The following is a 26,570-nucleotide window of genomic DNA, read 5'->3' as shown; positions in this document are numbered from 1 at the left end:
GCCCCTCAGCTGAAGAGGCCCTGGGGAGATGTTGGACACTAGCCTGTTGTTCAGCTATGACAATCAGTGACTCCCATCAGTGACTCCATGACGGCAGATGGCAACAGATGATTCATCACTTTCCTTTTCTTCCTCTTGCAGTATCTCTTCCTCTACTGAAGGAAAAAAAATTATCCATGAATAGAAGGCGAGGCACATTGTCAATCCCATTTAAGCTGAGAAGTCCCACTTCCCCAACACTGGCCTCTCCCAGAAACAATGGATGCTGCTGCTCCTCTCTGACTCCTCACGTTCATTCTCACTTAGCTTCCTCCTCACAGGGCATCATCTCATCCCCTGCAATGTCATGCACATCCAACCCTGCCAAAAGCCCTGCCAGCCTCTCTTACAGCTTTCCCAAGCTTTTCTGCCTACCCATCATCTTTCCAGGCCTTTCCAAGATCCCAGGAAAAGGATCCTGGAAAAAGCCTAAATGGACTCAACTGCTCAAAACTCAGGAAGAAACCAGAGAGGCCAAAGTGTTGGTCTGGCACCCTGCAACTTCCAGACTTGTGGAGATGGGCGTGAGCTGCCCAAAGTGCGATGGTAGGGGAAAAAAAACAGAGCATCTTCCTGGGAGATGGCAGACAGTGCTCACTTGTCCACATCCTGGGTAGGCACTTGGTAACTCCAGGGAAGATCGTCTCTCCTTTCAGGATGATTTCTGCCGGTTCCAGATGAGCCACTTGGATCTGGAAAGTCCTGCGGAACACTCCTGGCTCTTCTGGCTGATAATAGACTTTCAGCACTCGCTTCTTGCGAGGTGCAATGGAACCCTGCAGGGACAGGAGAGGAGGGAGGGAATGCATCAAAGGTTTGATGTGGGATGGCTCAGGGGACAGACTGAGAAGACAGGTTCTCATCTAGAAGAAAACATCAGACCACATCACTTTCTACCTTCCTTGTGCCCAAAAGCTTGCACCTCCAACCCTGGGGTGCAGCGTGTCCTCCTGAGCTCTCGCAAGGCTGCAGCCCCAGCACAGCTGACGTGAGCACAGCTCTGCTGCTCGTGGCATGTGCCCTCTGCCAGCAAGGCTCATGCCCAAAAAATAAAAGCTCTTTTGCCAGGCTCTGTGCAAAAGGAGTGCCTGCACTCTCAGGAGGGCCAGTAGCCCCTGTCACAGCACATCAGCAATTCCAGGCTCATGTCCAAGGGCCTGACCCCTTATTAATGATCCCAGCAAAAACACACTCTGCCTCTGCAGTTACACCATCCTGACTCATGGTTTCTTGCACACATACATCTCTGGAAATGCAGGAGCAGAGACTTTGATGAGATCTGGGGATGAGAGTGATAGCAGGAAGGGCCATCCTCCTCTTTGGGCTTTCAGAAATGCTGTCCAAGCACCAGGCTGGGCTCACAGCAGCGGGGCTGAAGGGAAACACAGCTCTGGGTGACAGACACAGCTGCAGCTTTCCTTGGCTCCCCCCTGCACACCAGGCTGGGCCCTCGGCTCCCCATTCCTGTTCCCAGTGCAGGGAGAAACAGCTGAGCAGGACAACCCCTGCCCCTGGGTCTCCTGAGTTACTCCAGCACACAACACTGCCAAAGGCAGCCTGGCCAAGCTGCCAGCGCCAGGATGCTGCTCCAGCAGCTGAGTGCAGGGCCACGCAGAGCTGTGTCTGCAGAGGCTCGCAGGAGGAGGCCAGCAGCGCGTCACCCTTGCACAGGACATACGGGAAATAATGAGAAAGCCATTTGGCTTCCCCTTGGTTGCCGTGTGTGTTTTGGATTGTAATTGGGTCCTAGTAGTCAGTTTTATAAACCCCACCCCCACCCATTTTGTATTCTTATGGCATATTTTATTACCAGTGGGCTGTTTCTTTCCCCCTGTGTTGTTGGTTTTGCCCTAGTTGTCCATCTCCCCAAAGACCTGCCCTTTTGTTCCCTGTTCCGCCTCCTCCCATGCCTGTCCCTTTCTCTACAAACTTCCCTATGAATTTTGTATCCTTCGAGGCCCCATTGGTTTGTTTCAGATATTCTCCTCCTCTGTAATCCCCTATTGGTTTAGACATTGTATTTGCCACTTGTGTCCCACCCCCAATTTCTCCCAGTTGGCTAAAGAGTGTATCCTCCCCTGGGACCTGCACCATGTATAAGTTGATGTATGCCTTTGTTGAGTGTCTTTCTGTCCCTGACCCTCTGGGGAATAAACACCTTTAGAAAACATACAGAAGACCTCTCCCTGTTCCTTATCCCTGCCCTGGACGCAGTCCACCGCAGGAGGAGGCCAGCAGCGCGTCACCCTTGCACAGGACATACGGGAAATAATGAGAAAGCCATTTGGCTTCCCCTTGGTTGCCGTGTGTGTTTTGGATTGTAATTGGGTCCTAGTAGTCAGTTTTATAAACCCCACCCCCACCCATTTTGTATTCTTATGGCATATTTTATTACCAGTGGGCTGTTTCTTTCCCCCTGTGTTGTTGGTTTTGCCCTAGTTGTCCATCTCCCCAAAGGCCTGCCCTTTTGTTCCCTGTTCCTCCTCCCACTGAATGTCAATCCCTTCCCATGCCTGTTCCTTTCTCTAGAAACTTCCCTCTGAATTTTGTATCCTTCGAGGCCCCATTGGTTTGTTTCAGTTATTCTCCTCCTCTGTAATCCCCTATTGGTTTAGACATTGTATTTCCCACTTGTGTCCCACCCCCAATTTCTCCCAGTTGGCTAAAGAGTGTATCCTCCCCTGGGACCTGCACCATGTATAAGTTGATGTATGCCTTTGTTGAGTGTCTTTCTGTCCCTGACCCTCTGGGGAATAAACACCTTTAGAAAACATACAGAAGACCTCTCCCTGTTCCTTATCCCTGCCCTGGACGCAGTCCACCCGTGCCTAGGGCAGCTGTGCCCTACAGCCACACCCCGGATTCCACAGCTATCTGGGGGTGTCAGGAGCCAGTCGGGCTGAAGAAATCTGGCACCGCAGCACCCCTTCCCATTCCAAAGGGGGCCAAAGGCAGGAATACTGCTGAAGCTCCAGGACATCCAGGCAGGACTGAGAAGCTAGGATGGGGGGATGCTGCAGCCTCTTCTCCATGCTCTTTCAGCCCTGCTCCTCTCTGCTCCCCTCACTGCCCCACAAAGCTCCTGCAGAGAAGCAAAGCTGGAGGAGGGAGGGACCAGCACAGAGGCTGTGCAATTTCTGGTAAAGGAGCTTCAAGCCCAAGCAAGGAATATGTAAAAACTGCTTAGTGCTGGCAGCAGGGAGGCAGGGACAAGGAAGAAAGTGATCTTCAGAAGAGCCAGCAGTACCCAACTCCAGTATCAGCACAGCCAGACAGCTGAGCACTTCTGTCTCTGGTAAGTGGCACCTGCCAGCCAAGGCCACGGGGGAGTCTGTTAGGTGAGTACTTGCTTGATCTCTCTGTCCCCAGCAGTAATTGCTTACAGCCCTATCCCTCAGGGCTGGGTTTGGGCTTTCCCCCCCACTTTTTCCCCTCTCTTTTCCCCCTTGTTTCTTTTAATTCTCTCCTGGGCTGCCTGACACAGGGCCAGAGCCAATGACTTGTGCTACTCACTCTGCGGGGCACGACCACGGGCACCCCGGGCAGAGGCTTTGCTGCAGTGCCAGTGCTGGAGTTTGGCACCACGTAGGTGAATTTCATAACGCCGGTGTTCCGCAGGGTGATCTCTGCTTTGAGGACTTTGTTGAACATCTGGAGAGAGGAGGACAGAGGAGTGAGAAGTCACAGAAGATACAGGCCTGATGCTGGGCAATCTTCCTCTTTTATGGCGTTGAAAGCACACAGCCACAATGCAACCACACAACTACAGAGAGAGAGGTGGTCAAGGCCAGTAATAAATGAACCAGGGGATCAGGTCCGCTGCACTCTGAGGGATCACCAACAGCCAGGAGAAACAGAGGAGGTGGCAGTGGTATGTGTGAGATGAAGTCAAAAGGTTATGAAGTCAAAGAATGAAAGTTGTTGGTTCTACAACAATGTTGTTGTTTGTGGTTTGGATTTTGTTCAGGTTGGTTTGTTGGTGCTGCTGTGAGCTGGGAGAGCAATGGGGTTGAAGACCTGACCCAAAGGAAGGAGGATGAGAGGGGAGGGGACAGAAAAGCTGGCAGTCAGAGAGAATGGAAGCTCCTGAGTACCCCTCCAAGGGGAAAGAGGACAGGGACTGTCCCAGCCAGGTACAAAGGGAAAAGAAAGATGGCCTTTTTGTCGTCACCCTTGCACAGGACATACGGGAAATAATGAGAAAGCCATTTGGCTTCCCCTTGGTTGCCGTGTGTGTTTTGGATTGTAATTGGGTCCTAGTAGTCAGTTTTATAAACCCCACCCCCACCCATTTTGTATTCTTATGGCATATTTTATTACCAGTGGGCTGTTTCTTTCCCCCTGTGTTGTTGGTTTTGCCCTAGTTGTCCATCTCCCCAAAGACCTGCCCTTTTGTTCCCTGTTCCTCCTCCCACTGAATGTCAATCCCTTCCCATGCCTGTTCCTTTCTCTAGAAACTTCCCTCTGAATTTTGTATCCTTCGAGGCCCCATTGGTTTGTTTCAGTTATTCTCCTCCTCTGTAATCCCCTATTGGTTTAGACATTGTATTTCCCACTTGTGTCCCACCCCCAATTTCTCCCAGTTGGCTAAAGAGTGTATCCTCCCCTGGGACCTGCACCATGTATAAGTTGATGTATGCCTTTGTTGAGTGTCTTTCTGTCCCTGACCCTCTGGGGAATAAACACCTTTAGAAAACATACAGAAGACCTCTCCCTGTTCCTTATCCCTGCCCTGGACGCAGTCCACCCGTGCCTAGGGCAGCTGTGCCCTACAGCCACACCCCGGATTCCACAGCTATCTGGGGGTGTCAGGAGCCAGTCGGGCTGAAGAAATCTGGCACCGCAGCACCCCTTCCCATTCCAAAGGGGGCCAAAGGCAGGAATACTGCTGAAGCTCCAGGACATCCAGGCAGGACTGAGAAGCTAGGATGGGGGGATGCTGCAGCCTCTTCTCCATGCTCTTTCAGCCCTGCTCCTCTCTGCTCCCCTCACTGCCCCACAAAGCTCCTGCAGAGAAGCAAAGCTGGAGGAGGGAGGGACCAGCACAGAGGCTGTGCAATTTCTGGTAAAGGAGCTTCAAGCCCAAGCAAGGAATATGTAAAAACTGCTTAGTGCTGGCAGCAGGGAGGCAGGGACAAGGAAGAAAGTGATCTTCAGAAGAGCCAGCAGTACCCAACTCCAGTATCAGCACAGCCAGACAGCTGAGCACTTCTGTCTCTGGTAAGTGGCACCTGCCAGCCAAGGCCACGGGGGAGTCTGTTAGGTGAGTACTTGCTTGATCTCTCTGTCCCCAGCAGTAATTGCTTACAGCCCTATCCCTCAGGGCTGGGTTTGGGCTTTCCCCCCCACTTTTTCCCCTCTCTTTTCCCCCTTGTTTCTTTTAATTCTCTCCTGGGCTGCCTGACACAGGGCCAGAGCCAATGACTTGTGCTACTCACTCTGCGGGGCACGACCACGGGCACCCCGGGCAGAGGCTTTGCTGCAGTGCCAGTGCTGGAGTTTGGCACCACGTAGGTGAATTTCATAACGCCGGTGTTCCGCAGGGTGATCTCTGCTTTGAGGACTTTGTTGAACATCTGGAGAGAGGAGGACAGAGGAGTGAGAAGTCACAGATACAGGCCTGATGCTGGGCAATCTTCCTCTTTTATGGCGTTGAAAGCACACAGCCACAATGCAACCACACAACTACAGAGAGAGAGGTGGTCAAGGCCAGTAATAAATGAACCAGGGGATCAGGTCCTCTGCACTCTGAGGGGTCACCAACAGCCAGGAGAAACGGAGGAGGTGGCAGTGGTATGTGTGAGATGAAGTCAAAAGGTTATGAAGTTCAAGAATGAAAGTTGTTGGTTCTACAACAATTTTGTTGTTTGTGGTTTGGATTTTGTTCAGGTTATTTTGTCTTCTCTTATGTGAGCTGGCAGAGGGATGGGGTTGAAGACCTGACCCAAAGGAAGGAGGCTGAGAGGGGAGGGGACAGAAAAGCTGGCAGTCAGAGAGAATGGAAGTTCCCAAGTACCCCTCCAAGGGGAAAGGGGACAGGGACTGTCCCAGCTGGCTACAAAAGGGACAGAAAGATTGACTTTTTGTTAGAGGATGTGTTTGCTCGTCTCTGTGGGCAGGGAAACACACGCCTGGCTCAGCTGGAGCGTTACTAATGAACAGTTTTCTTTTGCTTTGACAATTTTGTCCCCATTTAACTGTACCTAAAAGTTAGTGCATTTCTGAGAGGCATTCCAGAAGAAAAGGCACCTGCACGCAAATATTGGCAAGAAACATACAGCTGACAAGAGAGACACACAGGACAACACAGGCAGTGCCAGCAACTGGAAGTATCTGTGGACTTTAAACTGAAAAGAAGTGGGGATTATTCTTGGACATTGTTTTCAGCTACTGAAGTGACTGAAAGCCCAGCTTCCTCCCTGGATTATTTTGTGGATCAAACAAGAGCATTAGATAAAAGCATCTCCTTGGAGCTCAAGCTTTAGGAGCGGATCAGTGGAGGGATATCTCAGGGACATGTCCCTCCAGACATCTTCACTGGGACCCTTATGTTCCCCAGGAGGCAGTGTTAGGTGCATGAGGAGGACAGTGCCATGTCCCTGGGCTGGGGGGAAGGGAGAGCAGGGGTGGAGATGGCCATTTTAAACCAGCTTGGATGCTGGACATATCTCTCACAAGTTGTATTCTAAGCCCCAGAGCCAGCAAAGCAGCTGAGAAGGGAGGGAGAGAGCCTGGGATCGAGGTGGCCATGATGCCAAGACAAGGAGCTGTGCCAGGAGAAGCCTGTGGTACCTGCAGCCCCCAGTCAATCTCCTCCACGACCAGTTGGTAGCTGGGGCATGAAGCCTGCCCGGTCAGCACCACCTCATAGGTGGGGCCTCCCTTCACACGGCACAGCGCCGTGGCACGGGCGATGATGTTGGCGTAGCCAAAGAAGGTAAAGGTGACCTGCTCTTTCTGTCCTGGCTGCAGCACACCCCACAGTGGCAGGACACCAAAAACCTGGAGGGAGGGGAGGAGAGATCGACATGTTGAGAGTGGAAATGGATGCAGAAGAGCAGCTGTGTCTTGAAATAGAGTCATAGCTGCAGGGGCCTATTCCCCAAACACAGCCAGAATCATCCTAATCTCATCCTGTGTCCATGCCACTGACTAGTGGAGGGACCATGTGGGAAAATCTTCTCCCATAATCACTTCTCCATGAGTATACCCTACATTAAAGTCAACTGGAATGTCTCCTGGCAGCAGAAAATTCTCTCTACTGCAGAAGTTGTCTTTGGAAACACTTCTCACTGCCTCCAGAAAAACAGCAGACATGGAGGTGGGAGCCCTTGGAGAGGGGGAAGGCTCATCTGACTTCTGAGGCCTTTCTCCCTCTCTGACTTATATGCGGCTCTCTCAAGCTGTTCTCTCAAGCCAAAGCTCCTACAAAAATGTCCTGTCAACCACCCGATGAGGTAAATGGGAGCAGTGCCCTCCACAGGTGCTGCATAGGGAGCATCCTGGGGCAGCCCTACAAAACATCCCACATGGCCTCTCCAGTGACCACTAGCTTCAGCAGAGCTTTGTGATGGACTTGGAGGGATGTGAGGCCCCTCTGTGAGCAATGCTGAGGGCCACCAGTGGCAGTGGGGCTACAGAACTGCTTCCCACATTGGAAACATGGACATGAGACAAATTCCTAATTACCTCCAGCATTCCCACGTTGGGGTGCTCCATCTCTGAGAATTGACTCAATCCCCTCATCCTCACCAGGCTCTGAGACTCCCCAGGAGTGGATGACAGCACCTGGAAAACAAGCACCACGGGCTGCAGTGAGCTGGCTGATCTGAGCAAGATCACTCTGCTGCAGGCTCCACCACCTCACCACACCAGGAGCAGCTGAAAAGGGACCTGGGCACAAATCAAGTGTGAAAATGTCCAGGCCATCAGTCAAGTGTGGGTCCAAGCCCACCCACAGATGAGACCTGGGCTCCATCTGCACTTCCTACATCCAACTTGCATGAGGGAACTGGGTGCCCCCAGCACTCAGGCAGGGAGGGTTGCAACTGCATCATCTCTGAAAGTCCCTTCTCAGCCAAACCATTCTAGGATTCCAGGATGGCCACTTGAATTTCCCTGATTTACTTGTGTACACATGGCGATAACCAGGAAATGAAGATGATTTTGTGCTTCTATTTGAAAACATTCAGCCACATTGTTCATTGCACCTACAGGGCTTTGTTTCTCGTGATTCAGAAAAACTGTGCAGTGTAGAAACAACTGGTATTTGTGTGTGAGCAGGTACAACCCTTCTCCTTAAACTTAATGCCAGTACTGGGTTTTTGAGAAACTCTTCTGCTTCCTTACATCTTTTTTTTATTGCCACCTGAGCAGCCTCTGTTCCCCCTGATGCAGAACAAGGGGCCACTTCTCACTGCAAAGTACTAATGTTCACCAGGCAAGCTGGCAGATCAAAGGCCTTTTCCTTGTTTGGAGGAAGAGACAGTGACTTTGCAAACTCTTGCTTTATAAAAGACAGCTCTGCAGCTGTCACTGCAATAGCAGCTTTCGGGTGAAGGCAGAGATGTGAGCGCTCTGGCTGGGTTGGGAAGGGGGTCCGTGGAGATCAGGACTCTTCATGGATTGACACACATGGGAAGCTGGAAGCCTTCTCATCATGATGCAGATAAAGACCTCATGTTACATTGTAAAGAAAATAAGCCAAAAAATCCCAAACTCAGCATAGGTCTGTAGGGTCTGAGTGAGCTTCTGTGAGCAAAACGTTCCTGTTTCTACCTCCCCAGACTCCCCATGTCCAGCTGCCACTTTCAGGGCACAGGACAGAAGGGCAGCAAAAAGGGAGGTTGGCACGAGTATGACTTTTTGGTGGCCAGTTGAGGAGGCAAAGCAAGTGGTAGGTGCACGTGAAAATCCACCTCAGTTTCGGTTGGCACAAGTATGACTTTTTGGTGGCCAGTTGAGGAGGCAAAGCAAGGGTAGGTGCACAAGAAAATCCACCTCAGTTTTCAGGGAATCCTCTGCATCTGATGGCTCCTGCTCAGAGTCCTCTTGAGCAGAATCCTCCTGGGCAGGATCTTCCTGGGCAGGATCTTCCCGGGCAGGATCCTCCTCATAAGAAACTTCCTGGGCAGAATACATCTGATGGCTCCTGCTCAGAGTCCTCTTGAGCAGAATCCTCTCGGTCAGAGTTCTCCTGGGCAGAATCCTGCATTGTTTCTGGGGTTTCGGTTGGCCCATCCACACTTACAGTCTTGGAGTATCTTCGTGGAAACACTGCCTTCTTCTTTGATGACTGGGGTTTGAATTTAGGTGGTGAAGGGATGAACCTGGAAAATAACATAACTATGATGGTTATGTTGGATGTACCTGGAAAATAACATAACTATGATGGTGGACCTGCAGTAGGAGAGAGAGGTGCCTGCAAGAGCAGCTCCTCATTCCCATGCGGCCCCTGGCTGGGTGCTGGTGTGGTGAGCTCAGTAACAGCCACTCCAAAACCAGGCTGGAGCAGGTCCATGCTCGGAGCAGCACAGGGATGATGCTCTTACTTTATGGTGTTCACCGGGCTATCCGTCAGGAATGACCAGTGGTATTCCACGGGCAGTGGGCTGCAGTTGGTCATCTCCATGTACAGCACTTGTTCAGTGTCGTTTATGATGCAGCCAAAGTCCACGGCCTTGGCCTGGAGACGGAGATTCGGGAAGCAGACTTCTCCCCGAACAGTGATCTTCTCCTTACGAGGATGCTCCATGAAGCGCACCCTGAGAACCCTCTTTGCCACCCAGCTGTTCAGATTCTTCTTATAAGCTGGGTTAAACTGGATGTAGAGATGAAGTTCCTCCCCTGCATCCAGTGTTATAGGCTGCAAGGACATGAACAGTAATTAATCACCTGTGGATGATGTCCCAAGGTCTTGACAGCAGGAAACAGTAAAGGCTCAGTGTGACCCCAGCACGGGCTTCTCAGTTCTTGGTTCATTGCTCTACAGCAGGGATCTGACTGCAGGCACCACAGTCCAGCCCAGCATTCCCGCAGGCTCCCGTTCCTGTGCTCAGCAGCAATACAAGGGGGTGGCTGCTGGAGAGCTGGCACGCTTTCCAGGAGACACCTTTGCTGCATGGCTTGCCTCGATCTGCTTTCCTGCTCCCCTCTCCTCATGTTTTACAGCCAGCATGGATGTTACCAATTCAGGTAAGATTTTGATTCCTTCAGCAGCTCTGCTGATTCAGCTCAGGCCAATCCACTGCTGACACCACAGAATAAACTTCTCACCTCAAGGACCTCCCAGCAGAAGTGCACCACCACATCACTCCTCCTCAGACCCCACTGAACAAGCCCACAGAGGCTCACCTTGGAATGTGCAGGGAAGGGCTGCCGGTCCACATTGCAGATCAGGAATGGCTGCTTCAAGTCCAGCACAATTCTGAATGGCAGGGAGCTGGTGTTTTTTAAAGTCAAAGGCTTGTACTGCCGCACCAGGACATCACTGGGTTTCTACAGAAACAGGAGACAAGGGAAAACAACCTCAAGTGCCATAGATCTCCTTCCCCTTCCAATGCATTTCACATTTTCCAACCCCAGAAATGCATCTATTTCTATTTACTTCCAGCCAATTTAAGAGTTACACCTTTAAATGCCAGGATGCAATCTGGAGACTTACCTTTTCCACATGGAAAGTGATTGCTCTGGAAGACATTTGCAGAGCAGGGCAAATGAAGTTGCAGATGACATCCACTTGCATTATCTGTTTCTTTGCTATATCTTTCCCCACCACAGCGTGACACAGCAGCCGCTCCTTCACCTCCTGCACACAAGATTCACTTGTCTCCCAGTGTGTGCTGGCAGGCCCAACACCCCACACTGGCTTGCTACCCACCCATGGGCCCTATTCCTGTCACTTATTATTAGGGACTGTAATTAGTCTCTGCTCTCCTCAATAGCTCTGTTTTCTTTCTGTGCTCCCACCTATTTATTCTAAATATCTGTGCCCAGGGGCCCTGCAGCCAGGGAATGCATACCAGACTTAGCTGGCAGCTTCTCTGCAGAGTTCCATTTCCCCTGGAAAGGAAGGTCCAGGTAGGAGAACGCTCCCAGACTCTGCTAAAATCTCCCCCTCTCCAGGGGTTCTGCAAAACGTGGCTGTCCCTGGGACACCAGGGTTGGCTGAGAGACTGGGGCAGCAGTAATAGAAAAGTTGACCAAAGTCAATTTGTCAATTCTGATGATCCCTGGGAACAGTTTCCTGCCTGGATGGACATCACAATGATCATCAGAGCTGGCACACTGTGTTTTCCCCCTCCAGGACTCAGAGCTAGACCAGCCCTGTGCCCATGTTTGTCTTCAGAGGAAAAGCAATGCTGCTCCCAGACACTCCTGCCATTCACAGGGCTTTTGTTTTACTCCCTGCTTCCCCCAGAAAAACCACTTGACAGTAGTTTAATTTGCTTCCTTCCTGGGCTTCTAGAATGCTGCTCCCAGACACTCTTGCCATTCACAGGGCTTTTGTTTTACTCCCTGCTTCTCTCAGAAAAACCACTTGACAGTATTTAATTTGCTTCCTGCCTGGGCTTCTAATCTAAGTGCAACTTCTTTGCTCTGCTCTTCCTTTCTGCCTCAGCACATGACACAGGTAAGCCCTGTCTGCCTGAAGGAGCAGTACTTCCTTCAGCCTGCATTTTGGGATCAGCAAGTTGGGTTTACGGTAGCTAGGGAAACACAAAAGAGCCTTAGCAACTGATGGTGGCCAGCAAGGAAAGCAACTGGCAACAATGGCCTTAAAACAGTTTCTTGAAGTCACTTGCTCCTTGTCCCAGGCAATGTCAAGGAGCTGCAGAAGAAGCCGCAGTGGAGGGGATGGGATGGGGAAGGCTCAGCCCTTGGCAGGGGCCTCACCTGGGCAGTGCTGGAGCAGCCTTCCAGCACCATGTCCACACTCTGGCCCGGCCTCAGGTCCGCCTGCGGCGGCCGCATCTTAAACACGGGGCTGCCAGGTCTGGGCACCGGGGAAGCACCTTTGCTTTTGGTGCCACCGAGGGCACGGGCACGAGTACGGTGCCCGAACATGTGGAAACCTTCGGTGCTCCAGTACAGCCGATGCACGCGTCGTCCTCTGTTTGTTATTTTGAAGTGGAAGTAGCAGGGAGTAAAGCTAGAAGAGAAGCAGAGATGGACAATGTCATGGGAGCTGTTATTGCCCTGCCATCACTCAGCTTCAGCTTCACCCTGCTGCCATTCCCTGACTGCACACTCTGCAATAAAACCTCTACCCAAAAGGCTGCCCAGGCTCAAAGCTTCAGCCCTGCCAGGTCTTCCAGCTTTTCCATTTCTGTGGCTTTCCAGGATATCTAGCAACTCTCGGATGACATATTTCTAAAGGAATTCCTGTGGCTTCAGGGAAACAGAGCTGGGACCTTGAGTATGGAAGATCTAGCCTGAAGGACTATGGAAAAATTGTTCCTTGCTGAACGCACAGGAGATGTGGAAGTTTCTAGAGCCTCCTACCTGAACTGGGACTTCAAGTCGAGCTTCGGCATGAGAGGTTTGTCCGTGACAATTGTGGTGCCAGTGCCCACAGCTTGGAGAGAGATGATGGTCATATAGGTGTTGTCAATGAACACCTTCACCTCCTCCTGGAATTTTACTGTGTCATTCAGGTTTGCTATGACAGCCACGGACATCTCACGTTTAGGGGGGACCACTCCTTTACTGGGCTCAATCCTCCAGCAGGAGCATTTCCCAGCCTGTAAGACAAGCCAAACACAAACTTAGATGGAAGCCATGGACCCCACTCTGCTGTGAGGTGCAGGAAAGAGGAAGGCTAAAGAGGTGAGTATAAAAACCATAAATGTTTAATTTCCCTAAATGTAAGCTATGGTGTCCAGCACAGCAACTCCCCAAAAGCTTATACAACCTGTATTTTACCTTCCTTTAACACACTCAGGTCATTAGCCCCGTTTTGCTCAACCCAAGGGACGCTCCTCCTCAGGAGAAGGCAATTCCCCCTGCCAGCTCTCTCTGGAGTGCTTGCCAAGGGAAGCTGTTTACTCTCTGCTGGCTTCCCTACAGCAGAGCTGGGTCTGCACAAAGGCTCACGGCTGGAGGAAGGCAGGACTGCTCAAATCCCAGCCCAGCAGCCACACAGCTGGAGGGCACTGCTGAGAGCCTGAAGAATAACTGCAAACCAGCTGAGCAAAATCCCAAAGTCTCAACCAGCCTCCATGATGTAAAACCTTTAGTGATGTCTGACTTGAGGGAAAGGCATTGACAGCTGCCAGAATTACCTTCAGTCAGAAGGAGCAGCATCCAGAAATGCACATCCCTTTGGGACATACATGACTGTGCAAAGAAGAGCCAGAAACTATTTACCATGGCTGGTACCTCAAGAGGAAGGAACAAAAGTCCTGCATGATGACAGATCTTTTATTCCTCTGGGAGAAAGGAGGCCCAGGGGGCTGCAGCCTGGCTGATGCTGCCCAAGGCTCCCTGGAAGAAGAAGCTGGAGGGAGCAGCTGTGCCTCAGCAGCTGGCTGTGCTTCTAGGTGACAGTGGGGCAGCAGCAGCAGAGGCAGGGCAGAGCCCTTTGGAGATGGGCAGAATAGCACCTGGAGGATGCCTGAGCCAGCTTTAGTTAGTGCGTGACAATGGGATAGATCCTCACTGAGGAAAAGGCTTATAAAAACACACAAACCCTTCATCTACAGTATTCTTAAAAGGGGCAAGAACAGCCCTGCTCAGCAGCGTTACAGTCAATGTGGCACACAGGAAGGAGAACAAAAGCAGACAGCAACTTTGTCCTCAGTGTTACTGCTACACACACACCCCACACATCCTGCAGCACTGCTGGCTTTGCTGGGGTGCTCATGTCACAAACCAGACTGTGGAGGGATGAAGAGCAGCCGTGCCTGGCAGACTGGGCCTGTATTTTGTAGTCACTCTTGCTGTTATATGCCTTTTTTAGGAGCTCTTTTAGAACCTTCTTTAGAATCTTCAGAGTGCTCTTTTAGGAGGCTTTAGTTCAGGAATTGCTTGCCTTATCCATTTCCAAACTTGGTGGAAAAAACAAGCAAAGTCTGTGCTCCAGGTGCAAGTTGTGTGGACATACATCTAGTTTTGGCTGGGCTTTTGTTGAGGAGATATGATGGCTATTTCTCAGCTCTGAGGGACCTGGCTTTCAGAGAAGCCTCAGTCCAGCTCTGCACAAAACATTCCTTCAGTGTTTGCTTTGGCAGGATTCAGGGATGTCCCTGTGTGATGCTGAACAGTTGTAATGAAGCAGCACTTGTGTTCATCTGAAAACACGGCAGAGTAGGAGACACAGAGACTGGTCTGGCTTTCAGACTGGGGTTGTTATCCCATCTCCCAGATTTGTAACTCTATGCTGGGTCAGGCACTGAGATTACCACCTATGAGGCTTCCACTTTTTCCTAGGCATAAGCTGCTGCTTGTGCCACCAATCCCTTCTGTCCTTGCCCACAGCCATATAGCACAAGTTCCTGGAAGAATCCCGTGCAGTTTACACCCTACTGGGATGAGCTGCTCAAGGCACACATCTCCCCTTGCTCTCACCAGTGGGGATCCTGCTCTCCCAAACACGGCAATCTCAGCAGTGATGTTGCACTCTCCCAGCAACTGGGGCTCAAATGCAATTGGGATCTGCACCGAGCTGTGAGCCTCGATAATCCCAGACGGCGCAGAGCTGGAGTACCACACAGCAGCCTCCTCCCTGTGTTCCTGGAAGGGACAGAATCAAAAGCAACTTCAGAACTGAGAAAACTTTAAACTCCTTAACGTCTACCAAAACAGCAACTCCCACACACTTTAAAAATTGTCAGGAGAAAGCAAAAAGGCAAAATCAAGATGCAAGGTGTAGGTGCTGAGCATCCCCAGGGGGTCCAAAAGTTGCTGCATCCACAGACACCCACTTTGGTGCTGACAGCCTCCTTGCATCAGATTTTCACTGCCCTCTAAGCTCTCCCACTTGAAAACAAGTCAAGGACTAGAATCTAAACATCTTCCTCAAGATGTTAAACTGCTTCCTGAAGGTTGTATTTAGGTTCCTGCTCTCAGAAAACCTTTAGCTTTGAAGAGAAATAAGCAAGGTCTTATCCAAACCCTCTTATTCCCCTAATAACCCCCTCAGGAACATTTGAGGGGAGGAGATGGAGGCAAGGCCAAACCTGAGGGAGAACACAGTAGCAGCCAGGAAAGTCGCTGTCATTCACAAGGGTCAGCTTCTCATCATAGCGGGTCTTTAAAAAGCAGTAGTACAAGTCCAGCACAGGGTTGAGCACTCGCAGTGGAGGAACGATGCATCTGGGCAAAGAAATGACCCCAAGGGAATCAGAGATACTGAGAGCATGGAGAACTTTTTCCTCCAAGAGCATGCAATGGAGCCTAAGATATTTGTCAAATCTAATATATTGAGTAGTAGAGTAGTCCTATACAGTAGTCCAGAGCTGTCTTGGCAGTTTTGCCTCTTCTTTGCCCCAGGACACTTGCAAGGACTCCTGTAACAGTCCCAGTGCTCCATGAGCTCTGGGGGAGCCTTTCCAATGAGGACCAGTGCCCACCCACGCTCAAGGAACACAAGACTCCAGTGTATCAGTGGCAATTACTCCCTTTTCTTCTACAGCACTGTTGTCCTGCCTGAAAACTGAATCATCTCTTCCAGCAGTGGAGGGCACAAGGCCTGCAGTGCAGGGGATCTTCCAGTTCCTACAGCTCCCTCAATTCTTTACATTGTCCCCATTTGCACTTGCTTGACAAAATGGCAGCCCAGGCACTGCCTGGATGGCTCTGCCTGGGACAGAGAACAGCACCAGTACATTGTCCCCATTTGCACTTGCTTGACAAAATGGCAGCCCAGGCACCACAGAACTGCATCCCTCTTGGCATTCCACTGACACCCTCAGCAGCACAGCAGATGGAATTCTGCTGCAGCAAGAACGACTTTTGGTCTCAACTCTGAGAACATTACTCAAAAGAGCAAGAGGGAAGCAGCGAAATCTGAGCTGACCTGCCACATCAAGGACTACAGTCCTCTTTGTAAGATCTTTTGCTCTCCCCACTCCTGCCTGGAGCCTCTTCCCCACTGCACAGGCACTGCTGAAGTGAACCAGGCCCCAGCCCTCAGCAGGCTGCTCACTGTGTTCCCAACCACTGCTGCAGGGGGGTCACAAGCCAGCACAAGTTCACCACTTGCAGGAAGAAGGACAGGCAACCCTTTGGAAATTTGTTCCAGCTCAAGCACCAAACCCCAGGCCAACAATTAATGTTATTCCTGCTCCCTTTAGAAAAAGGCCTAGGGCCATGCCTGGCTGCCAGCAGCGGGGCGTCTCACTATGGGCTGCTTTCCTAGCACTGTTCTCATGTCTAGATGGGCACATCCAGCTCATTAAGCAACATTTCTCCTTGGAGCTGCAGCCAGGCAGTGTGCTGGATGCACGAGCAAAGACAAGCAGGTGCAGGAAAGGTGTTGGTACCTGGCTGTGAGGGGCAGTGCCAACACCTTCTCGCCGACATCATCCACATCCAGCACCAGCCACAGCTTGTACTCTCCAACGGTGTTGGAACACAGGGTGACCTGGTAGAAGAGAAAAGAAGTGCAGCAAGTATTTTCTCACTCCCAAAATCTCATCACCCATGTGTGTTGGCCTCCAATTCTTGTTCCATGGTAGACAAAGGGAGAATTTTGCTTTCCTATAAGTAGAGCAACAGACTTTGAGAGTAAAAAAAGCCCTCTGGCAATATCAGATTTGCTAAGAGGACTAATTTTTTCACCTGACTACAATGACATAAATGCAGAAGAAGTCTGTTGTCTTGAATGGAACAAGTCCAGCTTTACAGCAGGAAGCTGAGGGCAAAGTGCAGCCCAGCAGATGCTGGGCACTTTGTGGCTGCAGAGTATTTTCTGTCCCCACTGAAGATCCCTGCACTGAATACAACTCATCTGCTGCCCAGGAGATGAGAAACAAGACCAGGAAGAAAAGAAAACTACTTTCTACAATAATAGCTCTCTCTTTAATAGCAACCTTCTGTTTTCCCTTCCTCTGCCCACTTCCAATCAAATAAATCCTCTCAAAAACACAAGAATGTCTTCAGGACTTAACCTATGGTATGTGATCTCAGCTTGTGATTTTGGAAACAAAACAGTGCTCCTTGAGGAACATCTCGGGTAACCCAGCTAGCAGAGGCCTCACAGCAGTGCAGACCTCTCACTCCCACGATGCTCAAAGCTGGCACCAGAGCTAAAGCCCTCCCACACTCAGTGAAGCTTCAGCCCCACGGGCTGGACTCTTCCCATACCTTGATATCTTGGGATCCCAGGGCACGGACGGTCCCCCTGCAGGGACTTATGTCAAACTCCCTTGGCCTCCTAAGACCTCGAACTTCCTTCCTCCAAGACTGGCTACTGCATCTGAGTATCTGAGTAGAGCTGTCAACACTGGGCTCTCCCAAGCCATCCCCAGGAATGTAGAGGTGGAAGTCTATGGGTGTCAGGGAGGTGTTAAACAGGCAACAGTTCAAGGTGCGAGGAAAACCTAAGAAAATGACACAAATATCCATTTAGGCATCAATATCTCATGATTCCTGGTGTGAATATCCTGGTAGGATAAAATCCTGTGCTTGGATTTTACTTCTTTGTTATCTGAACTACAGCTCATTGCAGTGGATCTATGGCTTGGCTGGCCAGCTGTGTGTGGAGGAGACATCTCCTAGCCTGCTTACCAAGAGTCATTTAAACCCAGATGGGGAGAAAAACCCAGCTGCAGGCACAGCCCAGGGCTTCTCTGTGCCTATCAACAGTGACTCCAGCAGGGAGGCAAAAGAGGCACAAAAAGGATGTCACAATCTCAAATGCCACTGGGGTAAGCACATGTAGACATCATTCAGCAGAACAGTTAAAAGAAACAAAAATAAAACAGCTGCCTCCAGCTGAAGCAACCCTAGGAATGAAATCAGATTAAGCAGGATGAATCTGCTCTTACAGAACCATATTCCTGCCTGGTGCCTTTCTTTATTGTGCCACTTACTAAAAGGAAACAAGAAGTGGCCAAACAGTGATGCTGACTTGTTATTACTTTGCTCCTGTTTGATCTCATGATGGCAAAGGGGTACCTGAGGCACCAACAGCCCTGGAATTTACATCCTGAAGAGGCTGTGGTGGAGGAACATGAGTGATGAGTGCTCTTAGGTTCAAGTGCTCAATTTCAGCACCACACCAGCCTCTGGCACTGTGGTGCAAGCCCAGGGCACACTCACCAAAGGAGATGTCACCGAAGTCGAGGGCGGACACATCGAAATGGAAAGTCGGTCCGATCACGTAGCCCCTGCGAGGACAAAGGCAGGGAGGGATTCCCTTTGTTAAAGGGAATCACAAAGGGTTCGGGGGTCCTTAGGGAGAGGGTGGATACAAGCTGCTGCCAGAGCCACCCTGGGTTTCAAATCAACTCAGCACCCTGTGCTCAGCACAGAACCCATGTGGACAGGAGGCAGCCAAAGCAAAATGGTCAGCAGCTAGACAGATTATCTGAGACAGGCCTTTGAGCTGAAGTCTTTTACTTCCCCTATCATCACTTTTTTCCCACCTCTACCCTTTGCTGAGTGAGGATTTTATCCTTTGCCATGGCACCAGCCCAGGGGATGGTGCCCAAGTCCTTGGGACAGTTCCTGCTGCACAGTTCCCTGACTCCCACATCAGCCCTTTCCTGGCTGTGCAAAGGAGGTCCCAGAGCACTCTGTGCACACGAGTTTGGAGCACAGCTTGTCCCCACAGCATGGCTGTGAGAGGTGAGGCTGCTGCTGCCCATCTTGGATGGATTGTTAACAGAAGATTTTAAAAACACTGCTGCTGGTGCAGAATCACCCAGGCTGGCCCATCTCCAAAGCCCTGGAGGCTTTGCTGGGTGTTCAGGTGGGAAATGCCAGAGCAGCTACTGCCCAAAGCTGATCCATCCCACTGCCTGCCATGGCCCAAGGCAGAGGGAGATCCCTGCTGGTGGTGTCACTCCAACTCCTGGATAGCACACAGGGCAGAAGGCACCCCCACACTAAAGGGATGCCAGAGCCAAGATTAAGACCTCAGGCAACACCTTTTTTCGCTACTCCACCACAAAATGAGGTAGATGGGAGATGATTACCCAGAGACAGCTACAGATGTGCCCAACAAGCTCCCAAAGCCCTCCTCACCTGACAGTCAAGGTCACAGGCTCAGGGGATTCAGTCACATGGAAGGAGAATTCTTCCTCAAACTCCCCCAGGATGGTGGGACAGAAGGAGACCTGGATGGCCTGGAGTGAGGAGGGTGCCACGATGCCCTCCTGGGGCAGGAAGGTGAAGCAGGAGCCCATGGCTGAGCTTGGAGGGATGAGTTTGAAGGGAGCCTTAATAGGCCCATTGTTGAACAGGACCACCTGCAGCAGCAGAAAAGCAAAGTGGAAATACATGAGGAATCCTCCTTTCTTACAGAAGTCTGAGTCACTTTCAAATTAAACTATTAACACCTGTAAAAGACAGAAGATGCCCTGTGCTGCTGCATGACAGAAGCAAAAAAATACAACTTTGAAGTACAACTTTGTATAGCTTTGGGTTTTTCATGCAAAGCACTGATAACTTCACATAACCAGAGTCCCTCTGGGGTTTTCCCACTGGCAGAGACGGTCCACTTTGACCTGCAGCACAGAGGGGCTGCTCAGCATCACCGAGTTCATTCACAGCTGGCCCTAAGAGCAGCACTGGGCATCACAGCATTACCAGTGACATCACCACAGTGATTTCAAATGTGTCCAACCCCACCATGGGCAGGCCATCTTCAGCTTCCATTGCAGCCCAACCTGTTTACAGCAGGACTGGGAGAAACCAGGAGCAAAGATGTAGAAAGCTCCTTTGCTTCCTTCCCAGAAACACTTTGCCCTTTCTAGAGCCAGAGGTACATCATGGCTGAAGTGTGCTGAGGGACTGGTCAGCAAGGGAAAGCACTGCCAAGTGCTTTGACCAGTGCTGACCCAGGAGGGTGGGTGGCTTTCCTCTGACTCCCACGAATATGCAGCATGCAGGAGTGATATGACTGAAAACTGCAATGGGCTTGAACTCAAGTGCAGCCAGTTTGTTCCAGCTGCCTTTGGACAGCCTGAGCACAAAGGTGCCTTGTGTCTGGGACTGGAACAAAAGCCTCTGAACATGCAGCTTTCTGACCCAGTGTTGGTTTCATGTGTCAAGCGGTTTTGCAGGAAGCCTCCCAGCTGATCTCCAAAGAAGACTGCCCAAAAGCAGGGACTGGGGTTTCACAAACAACAGACACACCTTTCAGACCCCATCCAAAAGATCAAGATTCCAAGAAATCCCACAAATTGGACAACTACCCAAGTTGCCAGCAATTCCACAGGTCCACAAGGCTCACTGCTACCCTAGGAGCCACCAGGATCCCAGCCCTGCTGCTCACCTCATATGTGTGGGTTAATCTGACAAAAACCTCCCCGATGTCCAGTTCCTCAAAGTGAAAATGGAGCCGGGGCCCGAGGCCTTCCCCTGTGAGGAGCAGGGGCATCCTCTTCTCACGGCCTGGGGAGAGATTTCTAGTTCAGTACAGTAATTCCTTCTGCTATCCTGCATTTTCCAGGCTGCCTTAGTGCTAGTCCCTGACTCTGAGCTGCATCATGTCCCAGGAGAAGATATGGACCCTTCTCTTCCCTCAGGAGATGCAGTACATCCATAGAGACCACCCTTTCTTCTACGCCTTTGTCGAGAGTGGAACTTTAGGAAATGCCAGAAATTTTGTTCTTCCTCCTTCTGGCTGCAACCTCTGAGTGTTTTTCCCAAGGGAGGAGGAGCACACTAAATACAGGCAGCATTCAGAACAGCTGAGAGGGAAAAAATCAAAAGAGAGGAGATCCCCTGGAAGCTGCAGGGACAGTGGGCATGTGCCAGCACTGACCTGCTGACCATGGAACCCTTCCCAGCAATGACACAGGAGCCCAGTGATCTGGGGGAGTATTTGCACCTCGCCTTCACCGCGCTGAGAGAGGCAGGGGAAGGAGCTGTACCTGAGATGTCGCAGTAAACCGTTCGCTTATAGACCCGGGCTTTCTGGGGCTTGAAGAACACGCTGATTTCAGCCGAGCAATTCGGCCTGATCTCACCCTCCTAAAGCAGAAGGAGACAGCAAGACATTTCTCTTCAGACATCACATTTCTGGTTTACATCCACAGTCCTGTAAGCCGTTATTTAGAGCATCAGTGACAAGCAAGGAGTGAGTAACACTCATCGATAACACTGACAACAGTTTGCAAGCTTCAGTCAGGCTCTTGCTGCCTGACAGGAGCCCACAGGGCAGAAACGCTTTTTGCCACCAGCTCTCTGACCTCACCAGAATCCCGATGACTTCTCTCTTGGCACACAAAGCCAGCTGAGGCAGGGATCAGTCAAGTGACCTTACTCAGGGATGAGGAGGAAGAGGAGGAAGACAAGCAGAAAGGGAGGTTCTCAGCCATCATTTACCTTTGGCTCAAGGGAGAAAACATCATCGCAGAACAGCATGGCATCTTCTCTGATCTTTGCCACCTCACTCTGGAAGCTGTGGGTCAGAAGATCAAGGCGTTCTTGGCAAATGACGCCCGCTCTGGACTTCTTCAGCAAATCATACACCTTCTTCTTTTGCTCCTGAAATATCCTGGGATACTGCCTGCAGGCATAGGAAAGACAAACCCAGCAGGTTGTTTAATAAGCCACGTCTTTGCAGAGAGAAGTGGAAGTGCAGGAGCTGCAACAAAGGGCTGACCCTGAGCCACAGGGTCCCAAATGGATCAGAGGGTCACGTGTTCACTCCACACTTGCAAGCTCAGGTGAGGTTTTTAAAGCCAGCAGCCCTCAAGAGAACTGTGCCACCTCACTCTGGAAGCTGTGGGTCAGAAGAGCAAGGCGTTCTCAGCAAGTGATGTTCACTTACCCTAAGACATTCAACAGTACCAATACCTCCTGAAGCCATACATTAGTTTTACCCTTGGGCAAGGTCGAAGTGCAGGAGCTGCAACAAAGGGCTGACCCTGAGCCACAGGGTCCCAAATGGATCAGAGGGTCACGTGTTCACTCCACACTTGCAAGCTCATGTGAGGTTTTTAAAGCCAGCAGCCCTCAAGAGAACTGTCTGGCTCAAAGCCTCTGCCACAGCTGAGGGAGAATCCACCAGCCACATCAGGCAGCTTTTCCTGACACACAACTGTTTGGGAAGGCAGGTAGAGATGGGATGGTTTACTTATCCTAAGCCATTCAACAGCACCAGTATCTCCTGAAGCGATACGTTAGTTTTACCCTTGGGCAAGGTATGTCACTGAAATGGATCTTTCAAACCTACATCATCTCCAGCTGATCCTCCTCTCCCTGAGTACCAACAGCCTTCCACTGGAAGCGGGCTGTGATATTGCTCTGGTTGTGGATGAGCACGGTTGCACGGCTTGACATGGTGATGTACGTCTTCTCAAGGCTCACAGTATTCTTGTCCAGCCTGATGGGGACATCCACAGCTCTTCCATGAAGGCTTGTGTGGGTCTCTTCACCTGGAACAAAGCAGAGGGGAGTCTTTGTTCAGCTCGCTGGCTGATGGAAGCACAAGGAACAGAGCAAACCACAGGTAACAGAAGAAAGTGTCACAGCTTTTAGCTGAATGAGCAGTTCCATGGATCAGTACATGTATCACAAGCTGAGAGCTGCATGTGCACAGCATGATGATATCCTGGACAACCTGCCAGCATTTCATCCTCTAGAACAGACCCCTAGCAAAGGCTCCCTCATTTCCAGAGCTTTCAAACCTTCATTATTCCCAGCCAGCTCCTGGGATTCATCTGGGCTCAGACTTCAAGCTCACCATTCCTGTTGCAGATGAGTTTTTCCCAGGTGAGATGCAAACAACAAATATCACACCTGCTCTCTAGAAATGGCATTTACATTGAGCTCTACAAGGATCAAGATGACAGACTACATGACTACAAACTAGATGACTAGAAAATGAACACCATGAAAACTATCATCATCTCCCTCTTTAAACCCACGGCCACGCCAGCCTTTCTGCTTAGTAAAGGCTCTGCTCTGAGGGATGCACAGAGTGCCCCGTGCAGTGCCCAGCACTTACCTGTGTCGTAGCGCACAACAAGGGACCCGGAATGGTCACCAGTCTGCAGTGGCTGAAATTCCACTGCCACATTCATGGCGTAACTGACATCCAGAGTTCCCATGGCCGGAACGACAGAGAAAGGGCTGCAACAGAGATAGTAGGACTCTTGGTGGAGATTTGGGGATGTTATCCCTTTTGCAGTCCAGTTCACTTCTGCTCACTTGTGCAAGCAAAGAGCAAACCAACCACAGTCAGCAGAAGACAGAACAGACAGGGTCAGAAACAGCTTCTGACTCTAGTGTGAGGAGATCCAGTCCTCACAAGATCCTGTGACCTCATCTCCCCCATACTCTCTGCAATGAGGCTCAAGGGTCATTTGCATCTGGCTTACTTTCATCAGGCTTCAGCTCTCCTTACTGACAGAGTTGGGCAAAAGTTATGGCCATGAGGATACCAAGGACCAAGTACTCCTGACATAATTTAGAAACAGAGCTGACAAGTGAGCAAAGCTGGCAATTTTATCACCAAGTCTCTCAAAGCACCATTCACCTGTGCTTTTGGTAAATGCTGTGTGCAAGGAGGCTGCAATCTACGTCAAGTCCCATGGTACAGTTATCTGCTATAGCCAAACGTTCTTTTGTCTACTGGTGCCTTAACTGCCATTATTAACTTTTTTGATTTTGGGATTTGATTTTTGATCTCATTAAAAGCTGCTTCCCACACCAAGGAAGACAGAAAAATGATGGCTAATTGAATTGCCTCATATGTCCACTAACACTTAGTGCAGGAAGAAACCCAAATATCCTCTAATCTTAATGTATATTACTTTTAAGTGACGGTGTAACAGCTGATGTCAAACAGCATTAACTATTCTAATAAATTCAGTCTGTTAGGTTCAAGCAGATCCATCTCTGTGCTGAAAAATTCTGTACAGAGTCAGCAGCTCACAAGCTCCATCTTTCCCTCTGTCACTGCACCCAAGCTCTATTTCATCTACTTCAATATGTAATTCCTGAAGTTCAGAAACTCTTTAAATCCCTATCAAGCAGGATCCAACATGCTCTGTAGCACTCAACAGAACTGCTGGCAAGCACATTGCAAAAGGATACCAGACTTTACTGGGAATTTATTTTGGTGGTGACAAAACAAGATCTGGAAATCCCAGAGAAAAACCGTGCGCGGATTTCCACATTCCTGCCTACATATTTGCACAGTCAAAAGCAGCAGCCTACTTACTAGGAGACTACTTAAATAGCTTTGGCAGGCTATGGAGGAAACTCCTCTCAGGCCCTCACATTTCACAGCAGAAAAGTCAGTTTGCCTTTTGACCTCTGTTTTGCCAGGGGAAAAAAAATCAAAGCCACTCAGCTATTCTAATAAATTCAGTCTGTTAGGTTCAAGCAGATCCATCTCTGTGCTGAAAAATTCTGTACAGAGTCAGCAGCTCACAAGCTCCATCTTTCCCTCTGTCACTGCACCCAAGCTCTATTTGATCTACTTCAATATGTAATTCCTGAAGTTCAGAAACTCTTTAAATCCCTATTCAAGCAGGATCCAACATGTAGAACTCAGTAGAACTGCTGGCAAGCACATTGTAAAAGGATACCAGACTTTATTGGGTATTTATTTTGGTGGTGACAAAACAAGATCTGGAAATCCCAGAGAAAAACCGTGCGCGGATTTCCACATTCCTGCCTACATATTTGCACAGTCAAAAGCAGCAGCCTACTTACTAGGAGACTACTTAAATAGCTTTGGCAGGCTATGGAGGAAACTCCTCTCAGGCCCTCACATTTCACAGCAGAAAAGTCAGTTTGCCTTTTGACCTCTGTTTTGCCAGGGGAAAAAAAATCAAAGCCACTCAGCTGCCCCAGGTTAGACAGAAGTCTGTGCTGCATTCCTGACCTCAGCTCCTACACCAAGACCTCTGGGATCAAGTAAACCTCAACTCACCACCAGCCACCTGAACTGGTTTCCTTGCAGATACGGTGTCAAAAATGCATTACCCTCTCCAGTTCAGCCAACAGGAGAAATAGTGATTGTCTTCTGAGACTGACAGGAACAGCACAGGCTGTCCACAGTGCAGCTCACGAGGCATCTGATGCAGGGAGCACTGGAAAGCCACGTGCCTGTGGCCTCCCAGAGAATGGCTCTGTTTGGCTGACAGTGCTGAGTCAGCAGTTCAGAAGCTGCTTGTGCTCAGGAGGGTGCAAGCCAGCTACCAACATGTTCCAGTACGCCCCAGGAAAGCTGGGACACAGAAAGCTCAAAGGCTGCATCCTGCTAAGAACACCGCCCAAATTGGCACAATGAACTCTTCCCTTTCAGTGGTGCAGAGGAGCTCATGGAAATAATCCTGTGGGGAAAAGAAACTGTCTCAGCACAGAGCATTTACCCCCATCTTAAACATGGGCAAAAAGTATCTCCCCGTTCCAGATCCTGTGCAACTCCACTGAAACCAGAACAGGCCCTCAAAACCCAGGCCAGGTGCCCTGAATCCAGCCTTGCAGGTCCACTTTCCCCTGAAGACACCAATCTCTTGGGCCCTCCCGATTCACCTTGTTCTGCCCAGGGGTGAAGAGGACACGGACAGACGTGTAGAGGCCCGGTGGCACCTTGCGGCACACAGCATTGGGGCCCACCAGCTGGAAATAAGGTGAGCTCTCCAAGGTGACCTTCACCAAGTGAGGAACCTGCAGGAGAGACATGGAATGATGGTTTTGCCACTTGTGGAGACAGGTGGACATGCCCTGGTGCCATCCTTAACCACCTTTCTCTGCTCTCCTCTTCCAGCGCAGCGTTAAACCTCCACATCCCTGCGCTTACCTTGTCCCTGTTCCTCAGAACCACCGGCACTTCATAGACCTCACCAGGGGTGTACTTCTGAAACACCACCTCTGGTGGGCAAGGCTGAAATGATCTCTGCTCTGGGTCAGCTGACAAGAACTGCAAGGAGAGGCCAGAGAGAGCAGAGACAGGTTCAGCTGCTACGAGGAAGATTCTGATCTGATCCCCAGTGAAGTACAGACTCTGGGTGAGCACATCTGCCCAACCCACACTGGGCAGGCAAACAGTGGCTCTTCCACCTCTGCCCTGGGCTGATCAAAAGCTCCTGGACCACACTGAGCAGGCTCAAGCCATGCTGCTCTTTTGGCATTCTCCTCAATTATCACATCAAACAGCAAGGCCAGGGAAAGGCTACCTTGTGATGAGAGCTCTCACGCTTGTCTTGAGGCTGGACAATCTGAGGCAGACTCAGCTTCTTAGCTATGGCCAGCCTCTCCTTGGTGCTGAGAGATATCTCCTTCTGGAAGGCAGAGGGAGTCAGCTAAAAGGCAAAAAACCAGCAAGAGTCTCAGAAATGCCCATGTTCATGGAGGCTTTTCTTGTTCACTTACTACTGATGAATAATTTGTGATCACAG

The 26,570-nt window shown here is 50.4% G+C and overlaps 1 protein-coding gene across 1 annotated transcript; it reads right to left on the bottom strand.

The window, feature by feature from the left end:
- Positions 1-2,883: 2,883 nt before the first annotated feature.
- On the bottom strand, positions 2,884-26,474 carry LOC121340078 (hydrocephalus-inducing protein homolog; the record flags this gene model as incomplete). Its single annotated transcript, XM_041412475.1, has 26 exons — positions 2,884-2,913; positions 3,553-3,690; positions 5,478-5,615; positions 6,832-7,041; positions 7,729-7,827; positions 9,040-9,235; positions 9,591-9,904; positions 10,393-10,536; positions 10,703-10,846; positions 11,935-12,190; positions 12,544-12,782; positions 14,608-14,772; positions 15,219-15,354; positions 16,524-16,624; positions 17,347-17,582; positions 18,304-18,371; positions 19,231-19,454; positions 20,483-20,601; positions 21,084-21,183; positions 21,538-21,721; positions 22,391-22,592; positions 23,165-23,289; positions 25,438-25,502; positions 25,705-25,839; positions 25,973-26,092; positions 26,349-26,474. Coding segments are annotated over 26 exons (4,014 nt in total), but the record flags the coding sequence as incomplete, so codon positions are not given.
- Positions 26,475-26,570: the final 96 nt, after the last annotated feature.

This window comes from Onychostruthus taczanowskii, unplaced genomic scaffold (genome assembly GCF_017590055.1).
Source record: "Onychostruthus taczanowskii isolate IOZ18803 unplaced genomic scaffold, ASM1759005v1 scaffold395, whole genome shotgun sequence".
NCBI lineage: Eukaryota > Metazoa > Chordata > Aves > Passeriformes > Passeridae > Onychostruthus > Onychostruthus taczanowskii.
The sequence above is the reverse complement of the archived record's forward strand: the minus strand, read 5'-3'. Positions and strand labels throughout refer to the sequence as shown.